General features: G+C 37.4%; 1 protein-coding gene across 3 annotated transcripts in view; it reads right to left on the bottom strand.

Moving 5' to 3' along the window:
• Window positions 1-26770, bottom strand: part of CHN2 (chimerin 2) — a 163200-nt gene that overhangs the window by 82161 nt on the left and 54269 nt on the right. For all 3 annotated transcript variants that reach the window (XR_006416665.1, XM_044450765.1, XM_044450766.1), the window contains exons 4-6: window positions 21148-21179; window positions 18504-18617; window positions 17047-17335 (exon numbers count right to left, since the gene is read on the bottom strand). Coding sequence is in view for 2 of the 3 variants with exons in the window: in XM_044450765.1 (XP_044306700.1) it covers window positions 17047-17335; window positions 18504-18617; window positions 21148-21179 (435 nt within the window). In the remaining variant the exon portion in view is untranslated. The remainder of the gene's footprint in view (window positions 1-17046; window positions 17336-18503; window positions 18618-21147; window positions 21180-26770) is intronic.

The raw sequence follows: 26770 nt of genomic DNA, 5'->3' as shown, positions 1-26770 counted from the left end.
CAAGATGGAGTATGAGCATATACATTGAATAGCGGATACTTCCATATCTCTCATGGTCAATGCTATAACAAGAACTGGTTAAAGTCAGTTCCAGCTTGTGCAAATCGCACTAGAGGTATTCAGTCCTCATGTTTAAATTTTTGTCACACATCTCTATTTGAGGCTGCACGTTTTGAGCTGTGTTGGTTATAATCCTGGTCTGGATTTACGTATTGGTTGTTTGAAAAACTACATTTTTTCCTCCATGGGAACTATGCAGTGGTCACAAATGGCTCCTTTTCCACAAATTAAGACATTTTAGGTTGGATTCAGGAAAACAGCTGAAGTAGAAACTGATGTGTTGAATCATCAGCAACCATGTGATTATTGCTTTTGAAGGAGAATACAAACTGGCCATTTAAATGGGACATTCTCATACAAGGATCAGACAGCCAGTAAATAGGAGTTAATTTGCAGTATGCAGAAGCCAGGGCCTCCCAACATGAATATGCTCTTCTATAAAGGACTTTCTTCAAGTTCTTAATTATGTGTTTTAAGTAGAAATATGAGGTTTGTTAGGCTCCAGAATGAATTAAGAGCCTTGTCTCACCTATTTTATTTCTTGTTTTTATTTTTTTAACTAATTTTTACTGTGTAACTGACCTTTTCCTCCAACAATTTAGTCATGAAGGAAAAAGGCAGTTTTGCAATAATTTTCAAAAGCATTTTTGTCTTTTTGGACTGGTAGAAAACAAAGTAAGAAAGGGATATTACAGAGCAGTGTCATATTTGCTCTATCATTTTCCACCGTAGTTTTCTTCTAGTGCACAAGATAGCAAAGCAAGACATATAATGAAAATCTCTTCCATAGAGTTGGTAGGAGAGCTAGAATATTTCTTAGCTGGGTGAGATTACATTGGCGTTTGCATGATAGGTTAGTCAGAACTACCCTTGGTTTGTTTCTTTAAGCCTGAATTTAAGCCTGTGACAGCTGTTGGAAGGTAGGGAGTTGTGTGGAAGTGCTAGGTGTGCTGAACACCCTGTTCTGTACCCTCAGGGGTAGCCTGCTGCCCTCAGGTGTGCTGGAGAATGCTATCCTTTCACCATTGCTGACAATCAGCTATGGGACTGGTGGACCTCAGTACATGTATGTGAGGGAAGTACTACTTTATCCTTAGCCTTAGGAAGCAAAATGTCTTGGACCACCCTGCTAAGGTTCTTCAGCTATATGTTTGGAAGGGAACTCCTCTCTGGGAAAAGGATATTCTCATTTGGATTCTCCAAAGGATGTAATCACATTCTGTCAGCTGTTCTGACACATGTACAGAAGTGATGTTTACATGCCAACTTACTGTTTCACAGATCTTGCAGCTACTGAGGAGCAAAATAGCAATGATTTTGGATGAAGTCTCACCCAAGTAGCTGACATGCAGCATTTTAATAAGAAATTGAGAAATAATGAATGCAGAACAAAATAAAACAAACATCAGAAGTAAGTATCAAGAGGACCGAGACTTCACTCATTGCATTCTTTTCAACAAGGTACCTAAACATAATATCACACATGTACTGCCTGTTTTGTATGAACCACAAGGACTTCTCAGTTCTGGTTAATCTTATTCTCTTAAAATATTTGCATTTTCAGTAGCTTGAATATGAACAGCTATCCATTTACCATGGTCTATAATTTAAGGATTCTTACCAGTTACTAGTTTGGAAAGGCTTTTTTGCCAAACCAGTTTCCTGAGTTCTGTCATTATGTCACCAGAATATCTCAAGCTTGGCTGAGTATGAAAAGGAAAGCCTTTAAAGAGTAAGAATAGATAGACTGAAGAAGACTAAAATATGGACTGCAAAAGAGAAAGAAGTTGGAAGTCCCATCCCAAGAATATACAATAAGAGGCAGGTTAATGAAGTCGTAATAGAAGAATCACACCCCACCTCAAAAAGAAAAGAAGATAGAACTCTTTACAAATACAAGTCAGATATCAAATTGAATTATTCATGTTATTTACTTCAAATGTCTGATATGGCACTGTTAATGTTATATAATTAATGAACAAGATGTGAACACAAATCATTTGTGTCCATTCTGTCAAAACTTGCAATCCTGAAAACAGAAGTATTACTATCAATTTACCTTAGTTTAATTGTACTATGGGAAAAACAGGACGACAGCTGCATTTTATCACATAACCAATTCCTGAGCAGGAAACTATGGTAGCTATTAGAAGAAAATAATATATATTGCATATGCTGCATTTTTAGGTTTTAGATAGCCAAACTGTACACTGAACTCTTAGCACAAGTTAATATATATTGTCACTTTAAATATTGATATACAGTGGTAGAAATTTGCTTGTCCTTATTAATAAAAACCAACAAATTTAACTAAATATTGTAATCATCTCACAGACAAAAAGGTGTTGCAAATGCCCTAAGGCATTCTACCTTGTGGAGAAATTGATAGCTATCAGAACTCCACTTTCACCTTGAGCTTTATATTTTTAACATGGACTGAGTTACGTATTATTCCCAGGCAAACCAATCATACGTTACACGTAGCCAGTTTACATACTTTGAATTTATTGGACATATTCAAAGGCTTCAGGCACTTTACACTAGTATTTGATACAAAGATCACTGAAATTAAAAGAAATCTCTCAGATGGCTTCAGTGGACTTTGAACCAGGTTATACTCTGTCTGGCTTTCAGCTGCTTCCTATATTATAAAGCTAACTGACTTAAGTGACTGCTTTCTGTGAGAACAATTAATGGAGAAAATCAGTGTGACATACCAATGATAAATAGAGCATTCAGAAGTGGTAAAATGAAAATATGTTATGCAAATGAGCTTCGTAAGGCCCCTTTTTATTCAAAGGCTCATATTGTATTGTAAGAGAATGGTCATGAGAATAAAATAAGCTTAGGCTATGGTGTGGTATAGAAATTATGATTATTATGATAATAGATTCAGGATGAGATTATTGTGTGAACTTATATGCAAGAGTGAGATGCAAATCCTCTTAGACAAGTTCACACACCCCATCGCACACTTTTAAAAAACATATTAGGACCTAAATACCCGTTCGCCATTTGGATAGCTCCCTCTTCACTTGCCAGCCTTAACTCCATAAAATAATTCTTTCTGTCATCTATTTTCAGCAACCAAATTAAGATAAAGTAAAATAATGAAATTAAGGACTGAAATATAGCATTTGAAAAGGCGATAAACTGCTAACTCACCATTGCAATAAAAAATAAACCTAGATTGGTTTACTCATACACTGCAAGCAAAGTACGGAATGATTTCACATGGGATTTACAAAAGGGCTTCAATATTTGTTAGAGTTTTCCAGTTTAAAAATACCATTATTGACTTAACAATGGCTGAAGTAACAACATGGAAATATCTCGTAAAAATCATCCTATTATTTTGTTTTATATACTTCAGTTTGTGGCTGATTTTCATTGCCTTTTCTCTAACACAGAACCTAACTGAAGTTTCTGTATTCTTAAACCTAGATTTAATTTACAGAGGGAGCAAGCCTCAGAGGAATGGCAGAATATAGCTTCACAGAGAATTTCATGACAGAACAGCTTAAAAATAGATTAAGCATATTCATTAATTAGCTCTAAGTGAATTTGTTTTCATAAAAAGTAGATAACGTACCTGAAGCTCCATCTCTTTCCACAATAACAAACCTATTATGTTTTTTATATGAGTATATGTAAAATATAGGATGTTTATACAGCACTTAAAACATGAAAAGAGTAAACGCTTTATAGTGCAGTTTTGCCTACCTACTTTAGCAGTAGTGGCAGCAGTAGTGGATAGTATCACTACGGCAGAAAGTGCATCACAAGAGTGATACACTATGGGAGACCATTTGAAGTTCAGGTTGCATTTTCTTTCTTCTAACCTCTTTTATCTTCCTCACCCCTTTGCTCTCTCTTTTCATTATCATCCAATTCAACCAGTGATTCTCTTTTAGTCATGCAACAGCCCGTGTCCCATGCACATATCCACCCATAAGCATGTGCCTATTAGTCTATCATCAGTGTTTTCTCTCCTCAACCCTGCTGCAGAGCATGCCAAACAGAGAAAGACACATAGCTTTGTGCTACTAAGCCTAGATGTGTGTGTATAAGCCAATTTCTAAGTTCCTGGATTTGCATCACACTGACTGGATTCAAATGATTAGGGGAAGAAAAGAAACCATGGTGAAGTCTTTCAACCTGATCCATGCACACTGGTCACAGGCTACATTTTTGCATGCTGCCCAAGCTATCAGGTTGTCTTGAACCCAGTGAAGGTGGGCCTTGGGGGTGGTTTCCAAATCAACCCTGAACCCTAGAATAAACCATGCACTGTAAGGGGGTCTGGAAGCCCCCTCCAACATCCATCTCACCTCACACAGTACAGACAATTATGGAAATGGAGTGGCACATGCTTTTAGCATAGTGGCTTCTTTTCATTTCCCAGTCCTGCAAACTCAGACGTTGTGTTTGGGGAAGTTCTACTTAGCACAGCTGCTTTAAGAAATCTTCCTATAGCATCCACATGGTCTGAGATGATCTCATAATACATACTGTGGCTTTGGGGTAGCTCAGGTTATTCCTGATCCTCAACACCCTTGGAGTAATGCAACAGTTCACAGGACTGGTTCATTATCCTTAGTATTTTCATTGTGAATATTTAAAGCTCTGAACCTATTGAAAAAGGTAGCAAAATCCCTATTGATTTTAATAGATCACAATGGTAATCTCAATGCATAACTCAGAATCTTGTGTAAATATCCTTCTTGAATTACTTACAAGTTCCTAACAGCAACATATGCACAAGTCCCATTGAAATGCATGAAACTTATATGCAGCTAATTGGGATACCATCTCTGCTAATCCCTCTGGGGAACACTTACATGACAAACACTTCAGTAGCTATTAGCAGTAGCGGTTAATAACTGGAAAGAATTAGAGAGATGATTAAAGATATTCATATACTATTAGCACTAAGGTGTAACAGAGGTCTGTACTATATTGACAGAGATGTGCCGTTTGACTTGTTCTTGCAAAACAAAACAGCATTTTCAGCCGTCATGGACTCCTTTGTGCTAATAGGTTATCACCACTAACAAAGTAGAGGCTAAGGTATTTCAGTTTTCAAGTATTCCAAGAAACACACTACAGCAATTTCTGAATTGCATAGTATTATTTCTCATTACATATGCATACCCATATACATACCCAAACCATACACAGATATCCAAACAATCTATTGTTTGGCTCAATCTACTCCACACTTCAGTGCTATTCTATAACAACAACATTTTTGTTTCCAAGGTCACACAGTTTGCTTTACATCTATGCAGTACATAAAAGGACAGATGGATTTAGGAAAGTGTATTAAATCAAATTAATAGGAAATCCAAAGGAGATGTCAGTTTTGCTTCTACTTTCAAGGTTCTTAAAAAGCTAGCTTCATTGTTAACAGCTGGAGATATCCCAATCTCCTTTCATACATCTGTATCATAAAAGCACAAGCCTTGTGAATGCAAGTAAGTAGGCATTAAGATTTCAAAGTGGAGAGGGCCATGAAGGAGAGCAGATGTTACTCCACTGTCACAATTCAAATTCTTCCCCCTTTTGCAGTTCTTTGTTGCAGGTTTCCAAGACAGCTGGGAAAATAATCACATCCAACAGCACAGCAACATAGGATAGACAAGGAAACCTAGCCTTCTGAAAAAGAGAGGTGTTGACATTGTATTCTCCTACTGTGATCTATTCAGGTATGTCATAAGTTAAAACAATAGCTATAAAGCTTTTCCAGCACTGCTCATAAGAATAAAGAACACCCTTTAGCTCCTAGACAGAAATTTAGAGATAGGGTTTATGATGCACACATTTCTGAACATCACAACAGCAAGGGTTTCTGCAACACTTTAGAGTGTCCAAGGCATTTCACATACAACTTACATATCTGCACAACTTTGTCAGGGAGATAGTTACTTTCATATTGTACATGGGATGGTGCTGCTGAGACTGCTGGTGTCTTGTCTAAGGCCGAATAGTAAGTACACAGACTAGGCAAGATATATTTTATTACTTTAAAAAAAATATCCACCCTCCTTTTGGTGAGCTCAAGGTGATTTATATAGTGGAACAGTTAACACAATGAAATTAGATGGACTGTAGTGTGTGTGTGGGGGAGGAGTGTTTTGAAGATCCAAACCTTGGCTTGTTGTTTTGCTCAAACCTGGCTACTGGAGAGTGGTATAACCCCTCTCACAGCTCAGGTTCAGGCAACATGACAAACCATGGTTTCAATATTCAGAAAATCACCTTGCACACATTGGCACATGCTGCAGCCCAGCATGGCTTAAACAAACTAAACCCTATAAGAAAAAATATGATATATTACCCAGTTTTTAAGCAGATGGAAATGAATAACAGACAGCTTCAGTGTTTATCATCTAAGACAATGTAAACCAACCAATGATCTAGTGCAAAGATAAAAGCATTGTGACTCATACAGATTATAGGTGCTTCCATACCTGCTGCTTCAGTATCAGCTATCCAAACAACCTTGGGAGAATTGTGGGAGGAGTACCAGATTTAGTTGAAAAGTCAAGGGCTCCATAATTATCACTCTATCTGGACAGGACATGCAATTTAATGATTGAGAGGGCTCTGGAGGGGCCCAGAAGCCATGTAAACAGCAAAATAAGGCTGGCGGATGCAACCTGGAAGCTGGCAATTGAGGGAGAAGCCTGGCAACAGACAGCTTGGCAGATGGGATTGGAAAGATGACAGCCACTTTTCGAGTCACACATTGTTGCCAGGAGGCAGCAACAGTAAAAGCAAAGGATGCTGGATGTGGGGGAGGGGACACAAAGAGAAGGTCGATGGCCTATAAGGCCTTGCTTTTATCCATCATTACTAGCTTCCATTCTGTGCCAGGTTAGTAATTGTGAGGATCTCTGGGCATTGTAATATTTAAGGTTGTGAGGACTGGCTGTAATATTTAGCATTTTCAAGCTGCTACTGGAACAATTCCTGGGATATGTATTCAAAATGTTTGTCCAATTGTTTGTCATCATTCTATTCTACTCCCACAGGAATCTCCATCTACTGCAGCTTTGCAGGAATTCAGTTTCAGCTCCTCTACGAGGAACCTATTTCACAGTTGTGTTTTTACACACAGGAATGCATCCAGGGATTCTCCCAGCTTGCTAAATGGTGTGCTGGAAATGGCTCTAAGTTTGTAAACTTATGCATAGTTCATTTGTTTACACTTGGTGCACACTCATCTAAGCCCACTGAACCGAGTTTATTAGCCTATTTTCACTAAGTAAACATGCCTAGAAATAGATTGCAACTGTCTATGCTTCATAGAGCACACAAAAATTATCTGTACATGCTACAATACAGCACCATTTACTGGGGTAGAGGACTTAGTCTAGATGTTGCTTGACTACAGTTCCTACCACTGCTGTCCATTGGCCATGCTGGCTACTGGTGATGGTAGCTAGAGTCCAACAACATTTAAAGAGCAACAGGTTTCTCATTCCTGCCTTGCAGATAAATTCAAGCTGCCTTCCCCAATGCAGTACTCACCAGATGATTTGGACCAACTCCCATCAGCCCCAATCAGCATGACCAATGATCAGGAATGGTGTGAGTTGTCACCCAGTACATCTGGAGGCAGCATACTGAGAAAGGCTGAGTTAGAAATGCATGTGGAACTACAGCAGATCTAGCTCCTTGACTAGAGCATGTGTCTGAAAATCCATCCAACATTAACTCCTTACTTGAGATAGCAAACTTTTAAAAAAGTATTTGTTACTTAACAGTCCTGGCATTGAAAATGCAACCCGTTATCCAGGTAATGTGAGTCACTAACAAAGTATGCCAAAGCCAAAACATGCCAGCTTTGATCATTCCCATTAGTATTTTTCATTGCAGCTTGCATGCACTGCTAGATTAAAGCCTTGCCAAATTATTTTGGTAATTACTGTCCCTGTCCCACATCAAGTTAGATGAAAGTAAAAGTTTTGTAAATATTTATGCAAATCTCTACCTAAATTTTCAACATCACTTTGCAATCTTATTAGTGACTTAGTCACACATATGCCTACTTTCAAATGATTGTTCAATATCATTGTGGCCTTGCCACAAATGAACATCAGCCTTAGAGCAGATGACACCATAAAACCACATGAAGTCATTGCATCTTCTGAATACCAGTTAAAAGCCAAATCCATGAAAACTCTTAAGTAAAGCTGCCACCTAGTGTTTGAGACATAAAGTTTCATCAATAAACCATCTCTACTTTTATGTAGTTCTAAGCTTAACTAATTTTTAAAATATAAATGTTTAGCCACTTAGTTATAAACCAAGCACTTTGATTAAAATGTTCGATGCATATGTCAATAATATTACCATGTTTTTTATTTCACAGCACAGTTACGTATTTATGAAATAAGGCCAAGATCATCCAGGATCACTATGTATAGGTTTGAAAGCTGGACAGTAAAGAAAGCTGACAGGAAGAAAATGGATGCATTTGAAACATAGCGCTGGAGGAGACTGACAGAAAAACAAACAAATGGGTCCCATATAAAATTAAGCCGCAACTTTCCCTAGAAGCAAATATGACAAAATTGAAGTTGTCATCTTCAGACACCTCATGATGTGGCAAGACTCACTGGAGAACACAATCATGAGATTAACAGTGAGATAGTTTTACTCCTAAGGAAGCCACAGCCTTGAATTTATAAGGACAGATTTACATCCTGCCTTTTTCTTATAGAGTGGCTTACACAAGTCTTTTCCTTCTGCTCTCAATCCACAACAACCCTGTGAGATAAGTTGGACTGAGAGTCTGTGAATGGACCAAAATCACCCAGTTGGCTCCATGGCCACGCAGAGACTAGAACGCCTGAGTCCTTTCCAGAACTCTTAACCACTAAACTACACTGGCTTTCTTGGAGGGTTTTCATTCATAGGAGTAACATAAGCTGGGCATGAATGATGGCACATAATGACAACAAACAGCTTTCCTTTCATTGGCCAATCAGCATTCCCAAGGCCAGCTTACTGGATAGCAACAATCCAAATGTTAAAAAAACTTCTGAACAACAATGCAACAACAGCCTAATAGAAGGTAAAAGTTGAATTTAAAAACCTGTAAAACAGTTACATTTAAATATTGCCAATGCTTTTAAAAGTATGGGAGAGCAAGGTCTTCATCTGGCACTGGAATAATAGGAAAATATTGCCAAAATGATACAGCAACAAAATAAAAGAAACAGAGTTGCATAATATTTGCATATACTAATTAGTCTTAGTCCTTTGACTCTTTGGAAATTATTTTATTTTTTTCAGTTTTAGAATCTAACCTTCCCAAACAGGAACTGGGAGCAGTATACATAGGACTCCATTAATCTAACAACAAGCTTGTGTAGTAGGTTGTAGTAGGAGTGTGTAATTTATATAAGACTAAGCAACAAGTTTCCAGGGTTCAGAAATCTCAACCTATCTTTTCCCAGTCAAATCCAATTACACTTACTGGACATAGTTAACTCAGAGTTAAGCACATTTAAAGCCCTGTTGACTTCAACTAGATAGATTTAATGAGGAAATTAAGCATGTCTTCAAGACTCCTAATTAAATAAATGGAATTAAAATGTGCCTAACTTTGGTTAATTCCACATCTTACCTTTCCTATCTACTTAAACTGACTTCCCCTTCAAATTCTTCTCCAGCAAGCATTTAACTTTTTGTCCTTCATTCATCTGTAACTTAGCTGAGTCGTTCATGGTTGATAACCCCGCATTTAAAACAATAACTCTAATGTTCACTGAACTGAATTACCTTTTATAATTCAGCTACTAAATGATATCTTATTCAGACTGTTACACAGTATATTTTTACATAATACTTCTATGGTGCTATAGCACTGCCTTTCCTATGACACCTATCTGGACAGCTTTAAAGGGGATTTGATAGATTCATGGAAGAGAAGGCTGTCTCTAGAACAGCTACTAGTCCTGCTGGCTATATGCTGACTCCAGCAGCATAATCATAAGTAGCCTAGGGCACTGATCTCATCTGGTTGTTTGCTGCTTGTTTATTATGCGAACAGAATGCTGGACTAGATGGGCCCTTGGTCTGGCTCAGCAGGGATCATGCAATGTTCTGATGCCTTGTTCATAAAAGCTTGTGAGGGTTCCAGATCGTATCATCTATCTACCTATTTATCTTCCCAATCCCCTCTCCTTTTAATAGATTCTTTTCTTTGAATGCAGAAAATCCATTAGGAAGAAAAACATGCACAATGGCTTTTGACTGTTACCATCTGAAAACACCAATACTACCAAGACTGCTTTTATTTCATTTCATCTAGTTGGTGTTTCATTTTCATTTCTATACTGTCCCAGAGCCAAAACTACCTGAGCAGTTCACAACAATCTGCAAAAATTACAAATGACAGTACTATAAAGCATTACATGATACAACATTATGACAAAGCAATATAACTATGCACTGTGCAAAGTGTAACACAATTTAAACAGCTAAAAAGATGTCAATAAACAGTATTCTTCTTTTTCTTTTGCTTCCTTTGAGTAATTACCACCAGATTTATTTTCTCTATCAGGAGTAGCAATTATTTTCCTACCAGAGGGCTCAATTACTACTCCAGAAATCTCCATGTGGGTATGATCAGAACCCAGGGTGGATGTGATCTCCTCATTCTCTCTCTCACACACCTTTCCTAGCATAACTTCCTCAGCTGATCCATGCACAACAGGCATTGGGTGGCAATTTCGCTGCCCAATACTGAAAGGGTTGCCCTTTCTCATTACTAGGCAGGAAAGGGTCTTACTTCATATCACTTCCGACTGGAGATAAGACCCCTTTTTTGCCTGATGAGAAACAGTGTGGTCTGGGAGATGGAGCAGAGTGTGTCAGCTGCACCGTGAATTCTCATAAGCTATATCTGTACAGGTCCCCCAAGTAGGCTCTATGTGGATATTCAGGCTTGTTTAGACAGTTGTTCCTCGACTCTCTACAGGCCAGCTGAAGTTTTATCCACCTGTCTTTTTCCACTAGGAAAAAGGGCACTAAAGGTGACTTTAGCTTGATTTAAACAGTAACATGACACATGCATTAAAGAACAATTAAAAACATAGCAATAAAATAAAAAGAGAATCCAACAAGCCAAAGGGCTTCTTGAATAAAAAGTGTTCGTGCTTTGCCTGCCAGTGGAAGAACAACAAAGACATAGCAAGGATTTTATCAGCTTGTGAATAGCCACCAAAAAATCCTCTTACATGTTTCTACCAAATGTGCCTCTGAAGGATCTCTCTTCTGAATATCCTAAGACCCTGGCAGTAATTCAGTCCCATTTAAATACATACCTTAAAATCCTCTCCTTGTATAAATGGTATACACTCAAGGCATAACCTTAGGGAAATATATATGGAAAAATGCTTGCCAGGTCTCACCCTACCCATGATAGGAGTTGTATGGCTTTTTTCTGTGTAAAGTGGCATAGGAGGGAACCCTTAAAGTTAAATCAATTTATGCACATGGGATAGCTGGTTCAACATCTGAAACAGAAACTGAGCAACTGAGACATAGCTATAGATGAAAGCAAATTGCTGTCATCTTCTGTGTCCAGAGAACCCCAAGTTAATTTAATATGGATTTGTTTCTTCAGAGCAGCGTTTTATTTTGCAATGACTGCACAAAGGAAGAAATCTGAGCTGGAGATGGATGTGCCACTCCATCATTTTTAGTGTGATGGGAAATTGTTTATGAAGTTTTCAGTAGCTTGTTCCATATGCGATTTGAACAGCACAAGATGAAACTACATTTAAATACATGTACTACTAATGCAATTTAATCCTTGTAGTGTAGCATGTCTAGTTCAAAGCCTGCATAATCATTTTTAATAGGACAGACTGGACTGAATGCTATTATCAATATTTGGATGTGCCACAGAACCAAGAAACTGAAAAGGCATTTAAAATGAATAAATATGACTCACTGGTTACTGAAAGCTTTTAAAAATAACCCACAGAATACATTCATTATTTTACTGGTAAGATTATTCCAGTATTCTGACTCCAGAGTTGCTTTTGTTTATTTAAAGAAGTACTTACACTTAATTCTAAAAACCAGAAGAACAAAGCAAAAGTATTTTCAACAGCAGGCATACACTTGCCCTTAAAGTGTAATGAAGGTATTGCTGATTTATCCACAGTCTATGAATCACACCAGGCCCACTATGATGATGCATTATGCTAGTTTTTGCATAATGCAACAGACAGTAAGCATTTACTTTCCTGGAATTTGCAGAGTAACTTCCAAGTTCATACAGTCTGACACACAAAAGTGTTGCAATCATATGGTTGCTAGACAGAGGCAAGTGGCCATAGATCTTTGGAGCCTGAACTCCAAGTCTGGAAAAGTACTCAGACCTCATAGGTGGCTTTGCAAGACCATCCCACTCTCCCTCTTTCAGTGCAGTACCAATGCAGGTATGACAACACCAGCATTATCTCTGGGGTCGCAAGAACAACCTTAGAGATGGGGCTGACTGGGTGTTCCAGGGAGGCAGAAGAGGGTGGAGATAGGCGCCACTACAATATAGAGAATCCTGGCAACACCTCTGCTACAACATACAGCATTTAGGTAGCAGGAATTGGCTGCTCAAGTGCTTTGCAAGGTGGCAGAAGCACAGAGGCAACCTTTGCCTGAATGTTATTTCTGCCATGCATTGGATGCCTGTAATCCTCTGAGTTTGGAAGGTTACGGGCATCTGTGCACCCTAAGGCTACAATCCTATACACACCTTTGAGTAAGTCTTATTCAAATCAATGCTACTTATTTATGAATAGATATGTATAGAATTGCCTGTTTTGTTTATGCAGATTATATTACACTTTTTAAATGTATGTAGTAAAGTTGAAGAGGGTGGAAATAGGCGCCACTACAATGGCCTGTTTTATTAAATTGTTGGACATTATAGGAGCTATTGAATTGGTATTGTTCACACAATTTTCATTGGAAATGGGGACCCTTTAGCTATAAATATGTAAGTGCTTGATGCTATTATTTAATTTGTGGTATTAGGGGTTATTGTAATTATTCTGAATTATATAATGAATGATGAAGAAAAATATCTGGAAGAAAAACAAGTAATTTTGTGTATGCATTTTTTTTCCTTACAGGGCTGTCACAGTTCTCCTAATTACAACTTCCAAGAAACTGTACTATAAGAAGCGACAGATACCTCAAGGCAATTCCACACTGAGCATTCTCTTCCTAGTTGGTGTCACTGTAACAACCTTCCATTGACCTACCCAATGGGGGAAAGTCTCTGGAATGACTGAGCCATCCAGTAATTTCTGCTGTCAACCTTTCATGCAAGAAAGAATGACATTCCACAAAAGGTTTAACAAATCTATCCAGGAAATTAATAACCTCTACAGTATTTATACAGTTTCTGAAACAGTTATTTCATTTAAAGAAATTCCTTTACCTACCGTATCAGAGATCTGGCTTAAACTATTTTATCATGCTTGGATGTATGCTGGGGTGGAGGGAGGGGGCTAAAGTAAAGCTTCTATTCCCTAAATACATTTTACAATTTCCTTTTAAGAAGAACTATTATGAATACACTGTTAAAACAAAGTAGTTCTTTAAATTCATAAATTTTATTTTTTTTCAACTGTGCAAACACTGCTACTAAATATATGTATACCAGTAACACCCTTTTACCCAATTCTGGCTTCTTAAAAGTGCTGGGTCTAAAATTTAAGACCCACTGACTTCAGCAGAGTTAAATAAATAGGTAGCTTTCTGCCACTGGCACATCTTAGAAGTAGTACTAACTCCAAGGGCTGGGGTCCCTCCTAGATAGCAAGTTTCCTTATAGCATGGACAACAACCTTGCTTCCTTAATCTGCCACTCCTTTATGCCCCACCCAAACCATTTTTTCTGGAGTTGTATCCCTCAGAAGTAGCTTAATTCTGTATACTGTGCTGTCTGAAATTTGCTGATATAAAACTACACCCAACACAAACGCACACACACATTTTATTAAAATGTATGCAACCTACTCCAATTAGGAACATATCTTTGCTACAACCTACAATCCACAATTTTCTCTAGCATTTCCTTACTACATGTTTACATACATAAAAACAAGCATAAACTTGGTTTGTTTTCAATACATAAGATTACAAAGAAAAATAACAAGTATTATGCTTTTATACACTTCTGTAGAAATGCTTTTGTAATCTTTTTTATTTTGCCTGGATCACAACATGAAGGTTGGGAGACACAGCCATACAAATTGGGTTGAATATAGATTCCATCACACTTAGAAAACACCTATTTAAATCAGTGAGATATGAAACTCACTACCAACTTATTTTCTGATTATTTCAATGGGCTTATAGGTCCAAGCTATCATAAATAGAAAAAACTAAATCACCAAATCCTGCTTGATCAGCTTATTCAGTCTAAATCCATAAAGACAATTTATGTTGAATTAAAAGCTAGGATGCAATCTAGAACAGCTTTTTTGACCAAAATCTTCAGGGATATTAACATCAAGAACACTATTTCATCTCAACTAGGAACAGATGCTTCCTCCTGATAAAACTGTTTCTTCACATTTCAGACCAGTGCCTATAATGCCTTCATGCTTGGTGATGGCTGCATAAAATTCTGATTCAAACACAGATTACACAGTTGCATGTCACATGGACTGAAAAGCAACTCCTCTGTATTAAGCATGATCTTTTGTCAGTTACTTACTGACAATGTAAGGGCAATGATCTGCTCTGAAAGAAGGACAAGTCTGTAAATGTGCTGCCTGCTGTTTTCACAGATACATGCACAGGACTGGTTCCAGATTTACTCTTACTCAGGGGTAGACCCACTGAAGTCACTAATATGTATGTCAATCATGACCAGCTCCAATCCTACTGATTTCAGGTGTTACTAAGTCTGGTTCCAACATACTGTTTCTTAATTTTAAGATGTTTGCAACATCTTACATTCATCCATGTCATCTATTATTTCTGGAATTTCATGTATTTTCCTACTCTCTCAATTGTTACACTGGTTGCTATGACGATATTCCGTATTGTAGCATATTCTTTCTGCCTATTCTTCTATATAGCCTGTTCATAGAAGTGGGCTAAGACCTCACTAGAAACACTCTATTTATACAAAAGAGAGGCTCTGATTGTAGTATACCTGTCATTGTGTATTCAATATCCAGAGGTATATGCATGCTAACATGTCTATGTTAACTGAGTCTGCACAGGTTGCCCCAATAGATATTTGGCATGACCAGCTATCACAATGGCCACCACTGCTTTGGAAGAATGCTGTAGGAATATGGGCAGAACCAAAACCACACTCTTTATCCCATCCTACTATGAACAACTGGGACAATGTATTAAGCGGATGAATATGCAAAGATTCTTGTACAAAGCAGCCCATTCACAGCCAAATAATGTGCAAATGGATCCATAGGACAAGGCTTACAGCTGCACTGAACTGATGGTGGGACACCCTGACCCCCTCCCCCCGATATGTCTATTTGCCAAATTTGGAATGTTGCTGAAATAAAATGTAGATTAGTTGTTCAAAACAACCCTTTAGTGTGCTTATCTTTCCTGGGGTTCCTTTTTACACAATACTAATGTAAAATATGTTCAATAAATAATTTAACTAATAATAAATAAAATATTAGCCACATTTGTTTCTAAAGGCCGATAAATCTCAATCCTTGTTAATATATCCTCTGTTTCATTTTGCTTGTGTCTTCTTTATTTATGCTACTTAGTAATAAAAGCTTGACCAAATTAAGGCATTTATCATCCATAATAAAAAAGTAAAATGCCCTTATGGGACAGTAACATTATCATAAATAGAAACTACAGATAATATGTCCAGCAGTCAGGTACCACTTTTCAAAGTGGTGATCCAGCAAAATAACTAATGGTGAAGCAAGCAGTTCCTATATTTTAAATAATCTTCAAAAGTGCTTACAACAAGAGGAGGTTTTGTCTAAAATATTTTTCAATCAATAGGACAAGAAAATGGCCTCATATGGCCTCTTATAAGATAATTTCTTATTGAACTGTATCGGGCAAATTGTCTAAACCTTCCAGTTGATTTCTCTGCATACTGCATTATCTCAACTGCTGCTTATCAAATTTACAAAGCTATTAAAACAACTATAACTTTGAAAATCAAATGTGAAAACAAAGGAAGGAAGAAACGGAAGAAGGAAAGAAGAATTTGACAATTTAGACCCATTCACCAAAGGTAAAACAGTAAAGGGGAGAATTGCAGCGTGTGCACAGGCGAACAAACTTGAGATTTGGTGAATGGGCAATCAGCACATGGGCTACCATCAGGGAATCAAGACTGAGGTTGAATTATATTTTCTATGGAAATTGCTAACCAGGTCCCATGTTAGGAAATATCCCACAGCTCAGCAGGCATGATTTGCATGCAGAAGGTCTCAGGATCAATTAGGCATCTCCCAGTAGGATTGTACAGACAAAAATTCTGGAGATGCTGCCAGCTGATATTCATACAATACTGAACAAAATGAACCAACACTCTGGCTCAGTATATGGTAGCTTGTTATGCTTACATTTCCAATATAAGTATCTGTTCAACTGTAGGAAACACTTTGGACACATATAGTCCTTAACAGGTTCAGATAAGGTTCATCTGCTGAAAACAGTGGGAAGTTCCTGTAGGCAGGACATGCAAACATCTGTGAATTTACTCCCTGTGAAAGCAGGGAAATTACACCCTAAATCCCATTTCACCTGGCATTTGTTACGGAGTAGATTTACCACCAGCATTTCAAATGCCAGCACACAAACCTTATCACTGAATGCATTTTAACGACAATCAGTTCCATTATTTTAGAACTTCACACACATACACAAACCCACATATAAAATGAAACAATATATATATAACTATCAATCAATTTCTTCATAAATTAACCTACTTACCTTTTCAACAGGTGCATTCTCTTCACATGTTGTTACACTAGCTTTTCTTGAGTCAGTTTTTGACCTACTCAATCTCCGGGATACTTTTTCTCTAAGTAAAGTAGCATATCCAATGTGTTCATAGATAGGATTTGTCGTCATTTTAGAAATATATTCAGAAGCCTTGGTTTCAATATACAGCGTTATCAAGCCGTCTGTTACCAAATCATGGATGGATTCAAACCTCTTCTCCCCTACAAAGTGCTTCCCATCATAAAAAAGCCTGTAGTTTAAGGTCTGATTACCAAATCTGTATCAAAACACAATGAAGTTGTTGCATTAGTGTTTGAACACTCCAAATCTGATTCTTCAGATGACACACACTACAAAGCAGGGGTGTTGAGCCTCTTTCTAGCAAAGGACATTTCAGAGAAGCTTTCTCAGACAAAATTCCAGTAGTAAACTAGGGCTGAAAGCAATATGAGTAGGGCCAAATTTGCCAGCTTTTACTGGCAGTAACTTAGACTTGGAAAAGGGCATCTGGACCTTTACAGGGGTGAAACTGTACAAAAGCTGGGGCACCAAAAATGATTGGTGGCTGTGGAAAGATGATGGGCTCATGGCCACCTTAGGAAGCCTATCATACTGGATTTGCCCCCATGAGCCCAATTTGGCCCTGAAGACTGTGATTCTGGATCCCTGTTATAAAAAGATGGGATGGGGCAGAAAAGAAAGTTGTATTTTGTCACTCAACAGAAATTAATTCCTTAAAGGCAGATTGTGTTGGAGCTGGATTAGAATGCTTGACTAGGTTTCTACCAGTGTAGAAATAGCATTCCTAAGTATGTAAACATGGGAAACACTTGGCAGAAGGCTTTGAAATAAAAATCAATCCCTGTCCCCTTTTGGAGTATGAATTCCCAAATGATTCTCAACTGCAGTTACAGTTATCCACAGATGCAGATCAGCAGGGTCAAAAATTAAAGCAGTTTCAAATTTTTGAACCTTGATTCACTTAATGCTTAATTACTTTTCACACATTCAGGTGCAAATTGCTCTTTTGAGTAGAGCAGTTGGTGGAAGGGACCACAGGGACTTTTGGCATGTTTTTCATTACTTTACAGTTTAGAAATCAGCAGCATTGGGTTTGTAGTGGTCTGTGAAGAGTGAGGATAGTCTGGCCCTCCTAACACTATATGCAATCATTAGGGGGCATGCTAAAGTTGTTATTGCTACATAGATACACAAGAGAAGTGTAGAAATCCAGTATCCAGTCTGCAAAAATTAATGTTTTAACATATCTCAGATAATAAGGTATCTAATAATGTCTAGCAGACATGCTGAATATATTAAACCATTTTAAATACATAGTATTTTGCATGCAGTTATTATAATCATGATACTAGTATGGAAGACCTGAAGACCTTAATGATAAACAACCACTTCTTAAACTTTACATACAGAAAAGCAGAGCTCACCTGAGGGCTAAGGTGTAGCATCCAGGTTGTCGCTGACTTTCTCTGAGAATATAAGCTCCTTCTACACCTCCAAGTAATTCATCTGCCTGCTCACGAGAAATGATCCCATGAAACCTGACAGGAAAATACCAAAATTTAGAGAATTATGTAAAGGGCGGAAGGTCACAGAAGTCCACATAAGCAAGTTATGACATAAATATGAAGAGGGCACATAGATCACAGGAAAAGAAAGCATAAAAATGTGTTGTGTGTGTCTATGAACAGCTTGGTGCCAAGAGAAACATTTTTCTAAGGCTAATTAGTAGTGTGGAAGAGAGGTTTTTGTCAAGACTGCAGTAGAAGAGAAGTAGTTAATCTTCCTTCCTTGTGCACCTTATTCCAATGAAAACTGGGGACCAAAGCTGCCAATAATTTAAAAACAAGTACCAGATTTATTACTGCAACCACAGATCATAACAATATCAAAATCCAAACATACAAACAAAATACAACCAAGCTATAAGTCCAAAGTAGTTAATGCAACTGAGGAACAAACAAAAAGAGATGTGATTTCTATTAAAATGTTTAATGTCACATTGACTGTGACACTCAAAAGCTTCACGGAAAAACTAATTTTAGAAAGACAAACCCTGGAAACAATTAAAATTTATTTATTCATAATATTTCTGTTTTACCCAATAACCAAAGCTCTCCGGGCAATTTACAATACTTGAGAGAGAAGGAAAAGGTCTTGCTTTAAAAGCTGATGAAAGCACCAGGTGAATACTGAACCATTTTGTTAGTGGGCATATAGCAGCCATTGCAGAAGGAGAAAATGTATTAAGACTTCTCACAGTGCAATGCCAAAAAGTATCAATGGTTATGTTACTACATAAGAAATAGCGACTAAAGAAAATATAGGCTGTATGTACATTAGTGTGTACATATTCTAATACATGTGAAGCAGAAAGATCTCCAAATGTTTTGATCTTTATTTCCCAGCACTTCTGACATGGACCAAAATGACAGGGATTTCAGGGAGTTCAGCTCTCAAACATATTGAGATTTATTTTTGCCCTTTTCTGCCTAATGTGCCACAAAAATAATTAGCATAAAATGAGCTATAAATAGCTTGGACAAATGGAAGAACCTTGGAGCCACTTCTCACACAGTTCTCTTCTGCTAATTCATAAACAGCTTTTCCATGATCAGAAGAGGCTTTTCACTAGGCCTCTTTGGTTTATCCAGCACTTAGTGTTGCCAAATATCCCTCCTTGTCTATGAAGAAAATTTATTTGATGCTTATCCAGCTCTGGATGCTTATCCAGACTCATAAAAGTCAACAAGTCAAGAACCCTACACATTGCTTTTGGATCTCATGTATGAGTTTTGATTTAAGAACACAAACAGAGCAACCCAAAGACCTATTCAGTCTAGTATTCTGCTCCCAGCAGTGGAAAAACAGCTGTTTCCATCTTATTTGTTCTAAGAAGCACATAACATTTTTATCCCACAGTTGTTCACCAGCAACTGGTATTCAGAGACATACTTTCTCTGAAGATGGAGTTAGTAAATAGTCATCCTATTAGTAACCATTGACAGCTGCATTCACACTGAATTTATCTAATCTTCTTTTAAATAAGTTGACTGATATCACAATTGTGACTTTCACAGTTTAACCATGTGCTGTGTGGATCTTTGATATTTGAGGAGGGGAGAGGAGAGGAGAGGAGAGGAGATTTTGTGGAGGGAAAAGAGACAACAAAAATTAAATTTGTCTAGCTCGTTTTTCCCCAAACCCAGTCAATGGTAATATCATGCACAGGAGCACAGGAGTTTAACAAACATGGGACCCCTGGTGAATCTAGGCTTAAATTAGGTGCAAAGAAAGTGCTGGAAAAAGCAAATGCTCTGTCTATCAGTGATCAAAAGAAAGGGATAAAGTGATTTTGAAGCTAGATCTGTTTTTTCTAATTGTTTCACTTTCTTTCCCCCTTCCATCATTCAATTTAGAAGAAATCCAACACTTCAGGGATTCTGTACGGCAGTAATTTGATGAAGAAATAGAACTTTATAACTTTACTGGAACCCATAATTCAGTTGTGACCTTTTATCAAGTGCAAAATAAATGCAGAGTAAATAAACTATCAAGTTGCATATATATTTAACTAGCTGAATTACTAGGACACTTTGGAGATGTTTGAAGCTAAGCAAAAGGTTTTTGCTGAAACATTGTCAATGCATGAAAACCCCCACCCCCAGCCTTAAGCATATTTTCTTTTTTGCCACAACACACAGAAAACAGTATGTTTCAAATGGAAAGTATAATTTAGTAGTGATGGGGAAGGTAGACAAGGAAATCTAAGTTCAGAATTATTCTTCTGAGTCCTAATTTGTGAGCAAAACCAATTTAATGGTTTTGCTGTTAATTGCAAAGAACACAGGAACAGATATATGTTTCAGGTATCCTCCTCTGGAAAAGAAATTCATTCACATGCATTCTGAGAATCTGGACTTCCATGAATAAAATGGAACTTAAGGAAGATACAGTTCTAAAATATATAATCTTTTCATTAAAAATTAGGCATTACAATTTCATATTGCACAGTGACACACATCAAATGACAACTTATAAAATAATGCTTGCAATGACTTTAATACATACTCTCTTCCATAGTATTTTGGTCTGTTCTCCACCTAAATGCAAACAAAAAAACCAACAACATTAACATTAATGATGTAGCTGGAAATATAAATTAGCAGACGTAATAAAAATTTAACCTAGTAAAACAATGGTTTAAATCCAGCACAGAAACCAATTGAGATGTGAGCATGGCTGCTGGATTTGGGTCAATTAAATTTGTTTTGTTTTGCTCAATACAAAAACTGTGGTTGTGCTCTGATGCAAGGGAATGTAGGTGAATAGTTGCTCTCCCTGAAAATAATGAACAATTATAGGGAAAGAGCTTTGGCTTAAGTCCCTCTGTCTTCCGCATATCTTCACAAAGATCTGAGCAATTATCACTAGAACAAAACTATCAAACTTTTCATGCTGAAATTATTCAAATAAAAGCAAAATAAACTAAATATTTAGGGTTGTTTTTTGCCATGAACACACTTGGTGGCCTCAGGCAAAGTATATTCTCTGTCAGCCAACCACTTGCGATATGGTGAAAACAAGTCTCATATTGCTACTAGATAAAGAACAAAATCATGCTTGATAGAAAAGAATCAATCAATATATTCTTAATATTAGTTTATTAATCATCTATTAATACTAATATCAAAATAATAGTTTCATATAGTTATTAATTTCATAGTTCTTGATATATTAGTTTCATAATGTTCTTAATATTAATTTCTTAAGAGGGAAAGCGCATAAGAAAATTAAGAGCCTTTACAAATTAAAATGTAATGGAAAGGCTCCTTGATCATATACACTTGCAGTGAAATACTGTTCATTTCAATGCAACTAATTTCCACTCAGTTACACTTAGATTAGAACATAAAGGAACAAAACTTTTCTATTAATTTTTTGAAATAAGTGGTGCTTGCACAGAAATGATGCCTGAAGGATGGTGCCCTTTTTCAGGAGAAATGCAATGAATTAATCATAAATGCCATACATAATATTAAACATGAGCAAATAAATGCCTGGCCAGCAGAGGGCACTTCCTTACAAAGTTTGACATGTTTTTGTTTAATGTTAATTTAAATTTGAAAAATATTGTGTGAATACTAAAAATTAAGATATCCCTAATTTAAGTAGTCATTACTTGTGTTCTTTTAACAGGCAGTCTTGTATCAACTGGTACTAAAATTATAATGGTCTATAAAAGTAGGCTTTGACTTTTCATTTTTATGCATATATGATTTTAATGCTTCAAAACAGTTTCATAAAGAGAAATTATTTGGTACAGTAGTACATGTACCCAGTTCTGTGCTGAGATCTTAATGCTGGTCCATGCCTGGTGAGTCTCAGTTTTTGAACCTGAGGTTGTTAACTGCTGCATCTACTTTTTGTTTCTTTGCAAAATTAACGTCCAAGCTCTACACAAACAACTTTTAATTGGAAGCATTTATTGTTTATTGTCATGTCTAAGACACCTTTCAATACAACAACATCTACTTTTATGTATTTTATCATGATGAGATGAGGCTATAGTGAATGACCACTAAAATTATCAGGAAAGAATGAACAAGATGTTGGTCTGTTCATCACAGTTTGTCTCAACATGTATGTTGCAGGTTGGATACCAGGCAGATCTATTTCATTTCAGTAATACTTGACGTATCTGCTAAACTTGAAGCATAAACAAACTCAAATCCCGGTCGCTATTAGTTAGTACAATTGTTTTCTCTTCACAGCCAGCCCATAGGAAACCTTGAAATCTGGACAGTCCCAAAAAACAAAATTCTTGACACACTGAAAGCTTGTATCATTTAGGTTACCTCCGATGCATTTCTATCTTTAATGTGATACTACAAAAGATTATCCAAAACCCCAGATTAGGGCTAGAAGAATCTCTTTACAATGTCTACTGTCTATTTATTTACTATATTTGTATCTTACAATTTTTCCAAGGAGCTCAGGGCATCATTTTAGCATCACCGCAACCCAAGTATAAAATGTCAAAGAACTTTACCGAATGCCTATCTAAAAATAATGTTTTACTAGGTTTTAAGCATAGCCTAGTTCAATGACTTCAAGATTATGGTTCAAATAAATATGACATTTTCTGAACATAGCTAGTATTAGAAGAAACCACATCTTTCAGGCTATCTTAATATATTTTAAGTGTGTATATGTATAAAATACTCCAAGAAATCCCCTCCTGAAAAATAAGCTGAGGAGAACTTATAATACAGACATGGGAAGGTTGCTGGATTAATTTCTATCAAACAAATGGAGATCATGCAATAGAAGCTCATTAACCAATGTGATGTTGAAGAGAAGACAGTCACCTTGAACCCAAAGGCACTTGCAACTAAATGTATGTAGGATCAGGCATGAGTCCTTGCTGAGTCAACAAACATTAAGCTTTCAGTGAACTTGAACTGCACTACTTTTCCTCTTTGGAAACCTGAACACAGTGACTTTCTGTCAGTACACTAAAAATATTTTATTTATTTATTTATTTAAAGTATTTATATGTCGTCCTGTCGCGAAAGCCTCGGAAATGGTAAAGAAAAATACCATTATAAAATTAAATGTCACTGTACAGTAGAAATGTCTCAGAAGTATTTGTACAATCAAACAATTATTTATTGGTCATTGAATAAAATACAACAAATAAAATACAAAATTGCAATTAGTTAAGAAAAATACAGTTATTCTAAAAAAATCTAACAACATTTAGAAATAATTCTACGGCAGACTGTACAGACTACTGAACAGTACTTGGCTGTGGTCAAGGGAATAAAGTCAAATTGATCAGATAAAAGTATCTTAAGATAAAAAAGATGGGAAGGACCAGGATATTTCAAAATGAATGAGAATAACAATTCCTGGCCAGAGAGCAATAAAGAATAACATGCTCCAGAGAAAATATTTGTAATTAACACACATGTAGTGCATAAAAGTTCTGAAGACCATTTCTCATCGCAAGCAAATACTCTGTATCCAACATGATATCCAAATTGTCAAAAGAAATCATCCTAAGGACTTCTTTTGATTTCAGAATTAAAGTTGGTTTTTTTCCTACAAATGTTGTTGCTTTACAAGCTGGTGTAAGAAAAATAAAAGTAGACTTGAAAAAGATTCCGGTTTTCTAAAATTAGATACGTACCTAAAGTAAAAATTGACCTTCAGATCTTAAAGGTAGGATCATTTTTGCCACCCTTGAATCAGCTCATCTTCTAACATTACAGGTGTATTTTGAAAACAGCATCTGAACTCAGGCTGCCATCAATATTTCAACCCTTTAAAGTATCTGTGGCACATCTACTGATTTGTCAAACCAAAGAACACCCATTATTTGCAACATGACATCTTACTATCTCGACGTATTTGGTTTATGAAAAAGAGTGACATTCCCTTGCAATTGCTCTTCATTCTCACATGTCAATTGAATAAACTGCAGTATATTTCAATAATTATTTCTTGTGTATTTCATCAAGGCCCTATAGCAGTGGTGGACGAACGTACGGCATGCATGCCACAGTGGGCACGCAGAGCCCTCTCTGTTGGCATGCGAGGCAAGTCGCGACAGCATCGCCCCAGCAGCCAAGCATTGGATAACAGCGCACATAGGGACCATGCGCATGCTCAGAAAGGAGTAGTGGCGCTAGGCGATGACGTCCCAAGACGCGACTTATTAGCTGTGACTCATCCAAGCTTTCCCATGACCAGGCAGTGCACTGCCAAGGATATATATATATGCTTGGACTGGCTGTGAGTTGTTTTTTCTAAACTAAAACCTCAGTTTGCAGGTTTTATTGTAGTGTTGGCACTTTGCGATAAATAAAAGGGTTTTAGGTTGCATCTAAACGGTTCACCATCACTGGGGTGGTGTCCTGGTATGATTTTGATGGTTGGAATGTGTTTAGAATGGACAGAAAAGATGAGCTGCGCAGAAAAAGCTACTCAAGGAAGGCTTTTTCAAAATTGCCCTCTTTTCAAAGGAACTTTCACCCTCTATTAGGGTTAGGCGTGCACACCAAGGAAGGGTTAGGGTTAGAAAAGCGAGGTGTCCTGGCATAATTTTGATGGTTGGAATGTGTTTAGAATGGGCACAAATGTTGAGCTGTGCAGAAAAAGCTACTCAAGGAAGGCTTTTTCAAAATCGCCCTCTTTTCAATGGAACTTTCACCCTCTATTAGGGTTAGGGGTGTGTACCAGGGTAGGGTTAGGGTTAGAAAAACAAGGTGTCCTGGCATGATTTTGATGGTTGGAATGTGTTTAGAATGGACAGAAAAGATGAGCTGTGGAGAAAAAGCTACTCAAGGAAGGCTTTTTCAAAATCGCCCTCTTTTCAAAGGAACTTTCACCCTCTATTTGGGTTAGGCGTGCACACCAAGGTAGGGTTAGGGTTAGAAAAACGAGGTGTCCTGGCATAATTTTGATGGTTGGAATGTGTTTAGAATGGACAGAAAAGATGAGCTGCGCAGAAAAAGCTACTCAAGGAAGGCTTTTTCAAAATCGCCCACTTTTCAATGGAACTTTCACCCTCTATTAGGGCTAGGGGTGTGTAACAGGGTAGGGTTAGGGTTAGAAAAACAAGGTGTCCTGGCATGATTTTGATGGTTGGAATGTGTTTAGAATGGACAGAAAAGATGAGCTGCGCAGAAAAAGCTACTCAAGGAAGGCTTTTTCAAAATTGCCCTTTATTCAATGGAACTTTCACCCTCCATTAGGGTTAGGGGTGTGTACCAGGGTAGGGTTAGGGTTAGAAAAACAAGGTGTCCTGGCATGATTTTGATGGTTAGAATGTGTTTAGAATGGACAGAAAAGATGAGGTGCGCAGAAAAAGCTACTCAAGGAAGGCTTTTTCAAAATCGCCCTCTTTTCAATGGAACTTTCACCCTCTATTAGGGTTAGGGGTGTGTGCCAGGGTAGGGTTAGGGTTAGAAAAACAAGGTGTTCTGGCATGATTTTGATGGATGGAATGTGTTTAGAATGGACAGAATAGATGAGCTGCGCAGAAAAAGCTACTCAAGGAAGGCTTTTTCAAAATCGCCCGCTTTTCAATGGAACTTTCACCCTGTATTAGAGTTATGGGTGTGTAGCAGGGTAGGGTTGGGGTTAGAGAAACAAGGTGTCCTGGCATGATTTTGATGGTTGGAATGTGTTTAGAATGGGCAGAAAAGATGAGCTGTGGAGAAAAAGCTACTCAAGGAAGGCTTCTTCAAAATCGCCCTCTTTTCAAAGGAACTTTCACCCTCTATTTGGGTTAGGCGTGCACACCAAGGTAGGGTTAGGGTTAGAAAAACGAGGTGTCCTGGCATAATTTTGATGGTTGGAATATGTTTAGAATGGACAGAAAAGATGAGCTGCGCAGAAAAAGCTACTCAAAGAAGGCTTTTTCAAAATGGCCCTCTTTTCAATGGAACTTTCACCCTCTATTTGGGTTAGGCGTGCACACCAATGTAGGGTTAGGGTTAGAAAAACGAGGTGTCCTGGCATGATTTTGATGGTTGGAATGTGTTTAGAATGGACAGAAAAGATGAGCTGTGGAGAAAAAGCTACTCAAGGAAGGCTTTTTCAAAATCGCCCTCTTTTCAAAGGAACTTTCACCCTCTATTTGGGTTAGGCGTGCACACCAAGGTAGGGTTAGGGTTAGAAAAAC

This window comes from Varanus komodoensis, unplaced genomic scaffold, assembly GCF_004798865.1.
Source record: "Varanus komodoensis strain SLA01 unplaced genomic scaffold, ASM479886v1 scaffold68, whole genome shotgun sequence".
Classification (NCBI taxonomy): domain Eukaryota; kingdom Metazoa; phylum Chordata; class Lepidosauria; order Squamata; family Varanidae; genus Varanus; species Varanus komodoensis.
This window is presented reverse-complemented; position numbering and strand designations above follow the sequence as displayed.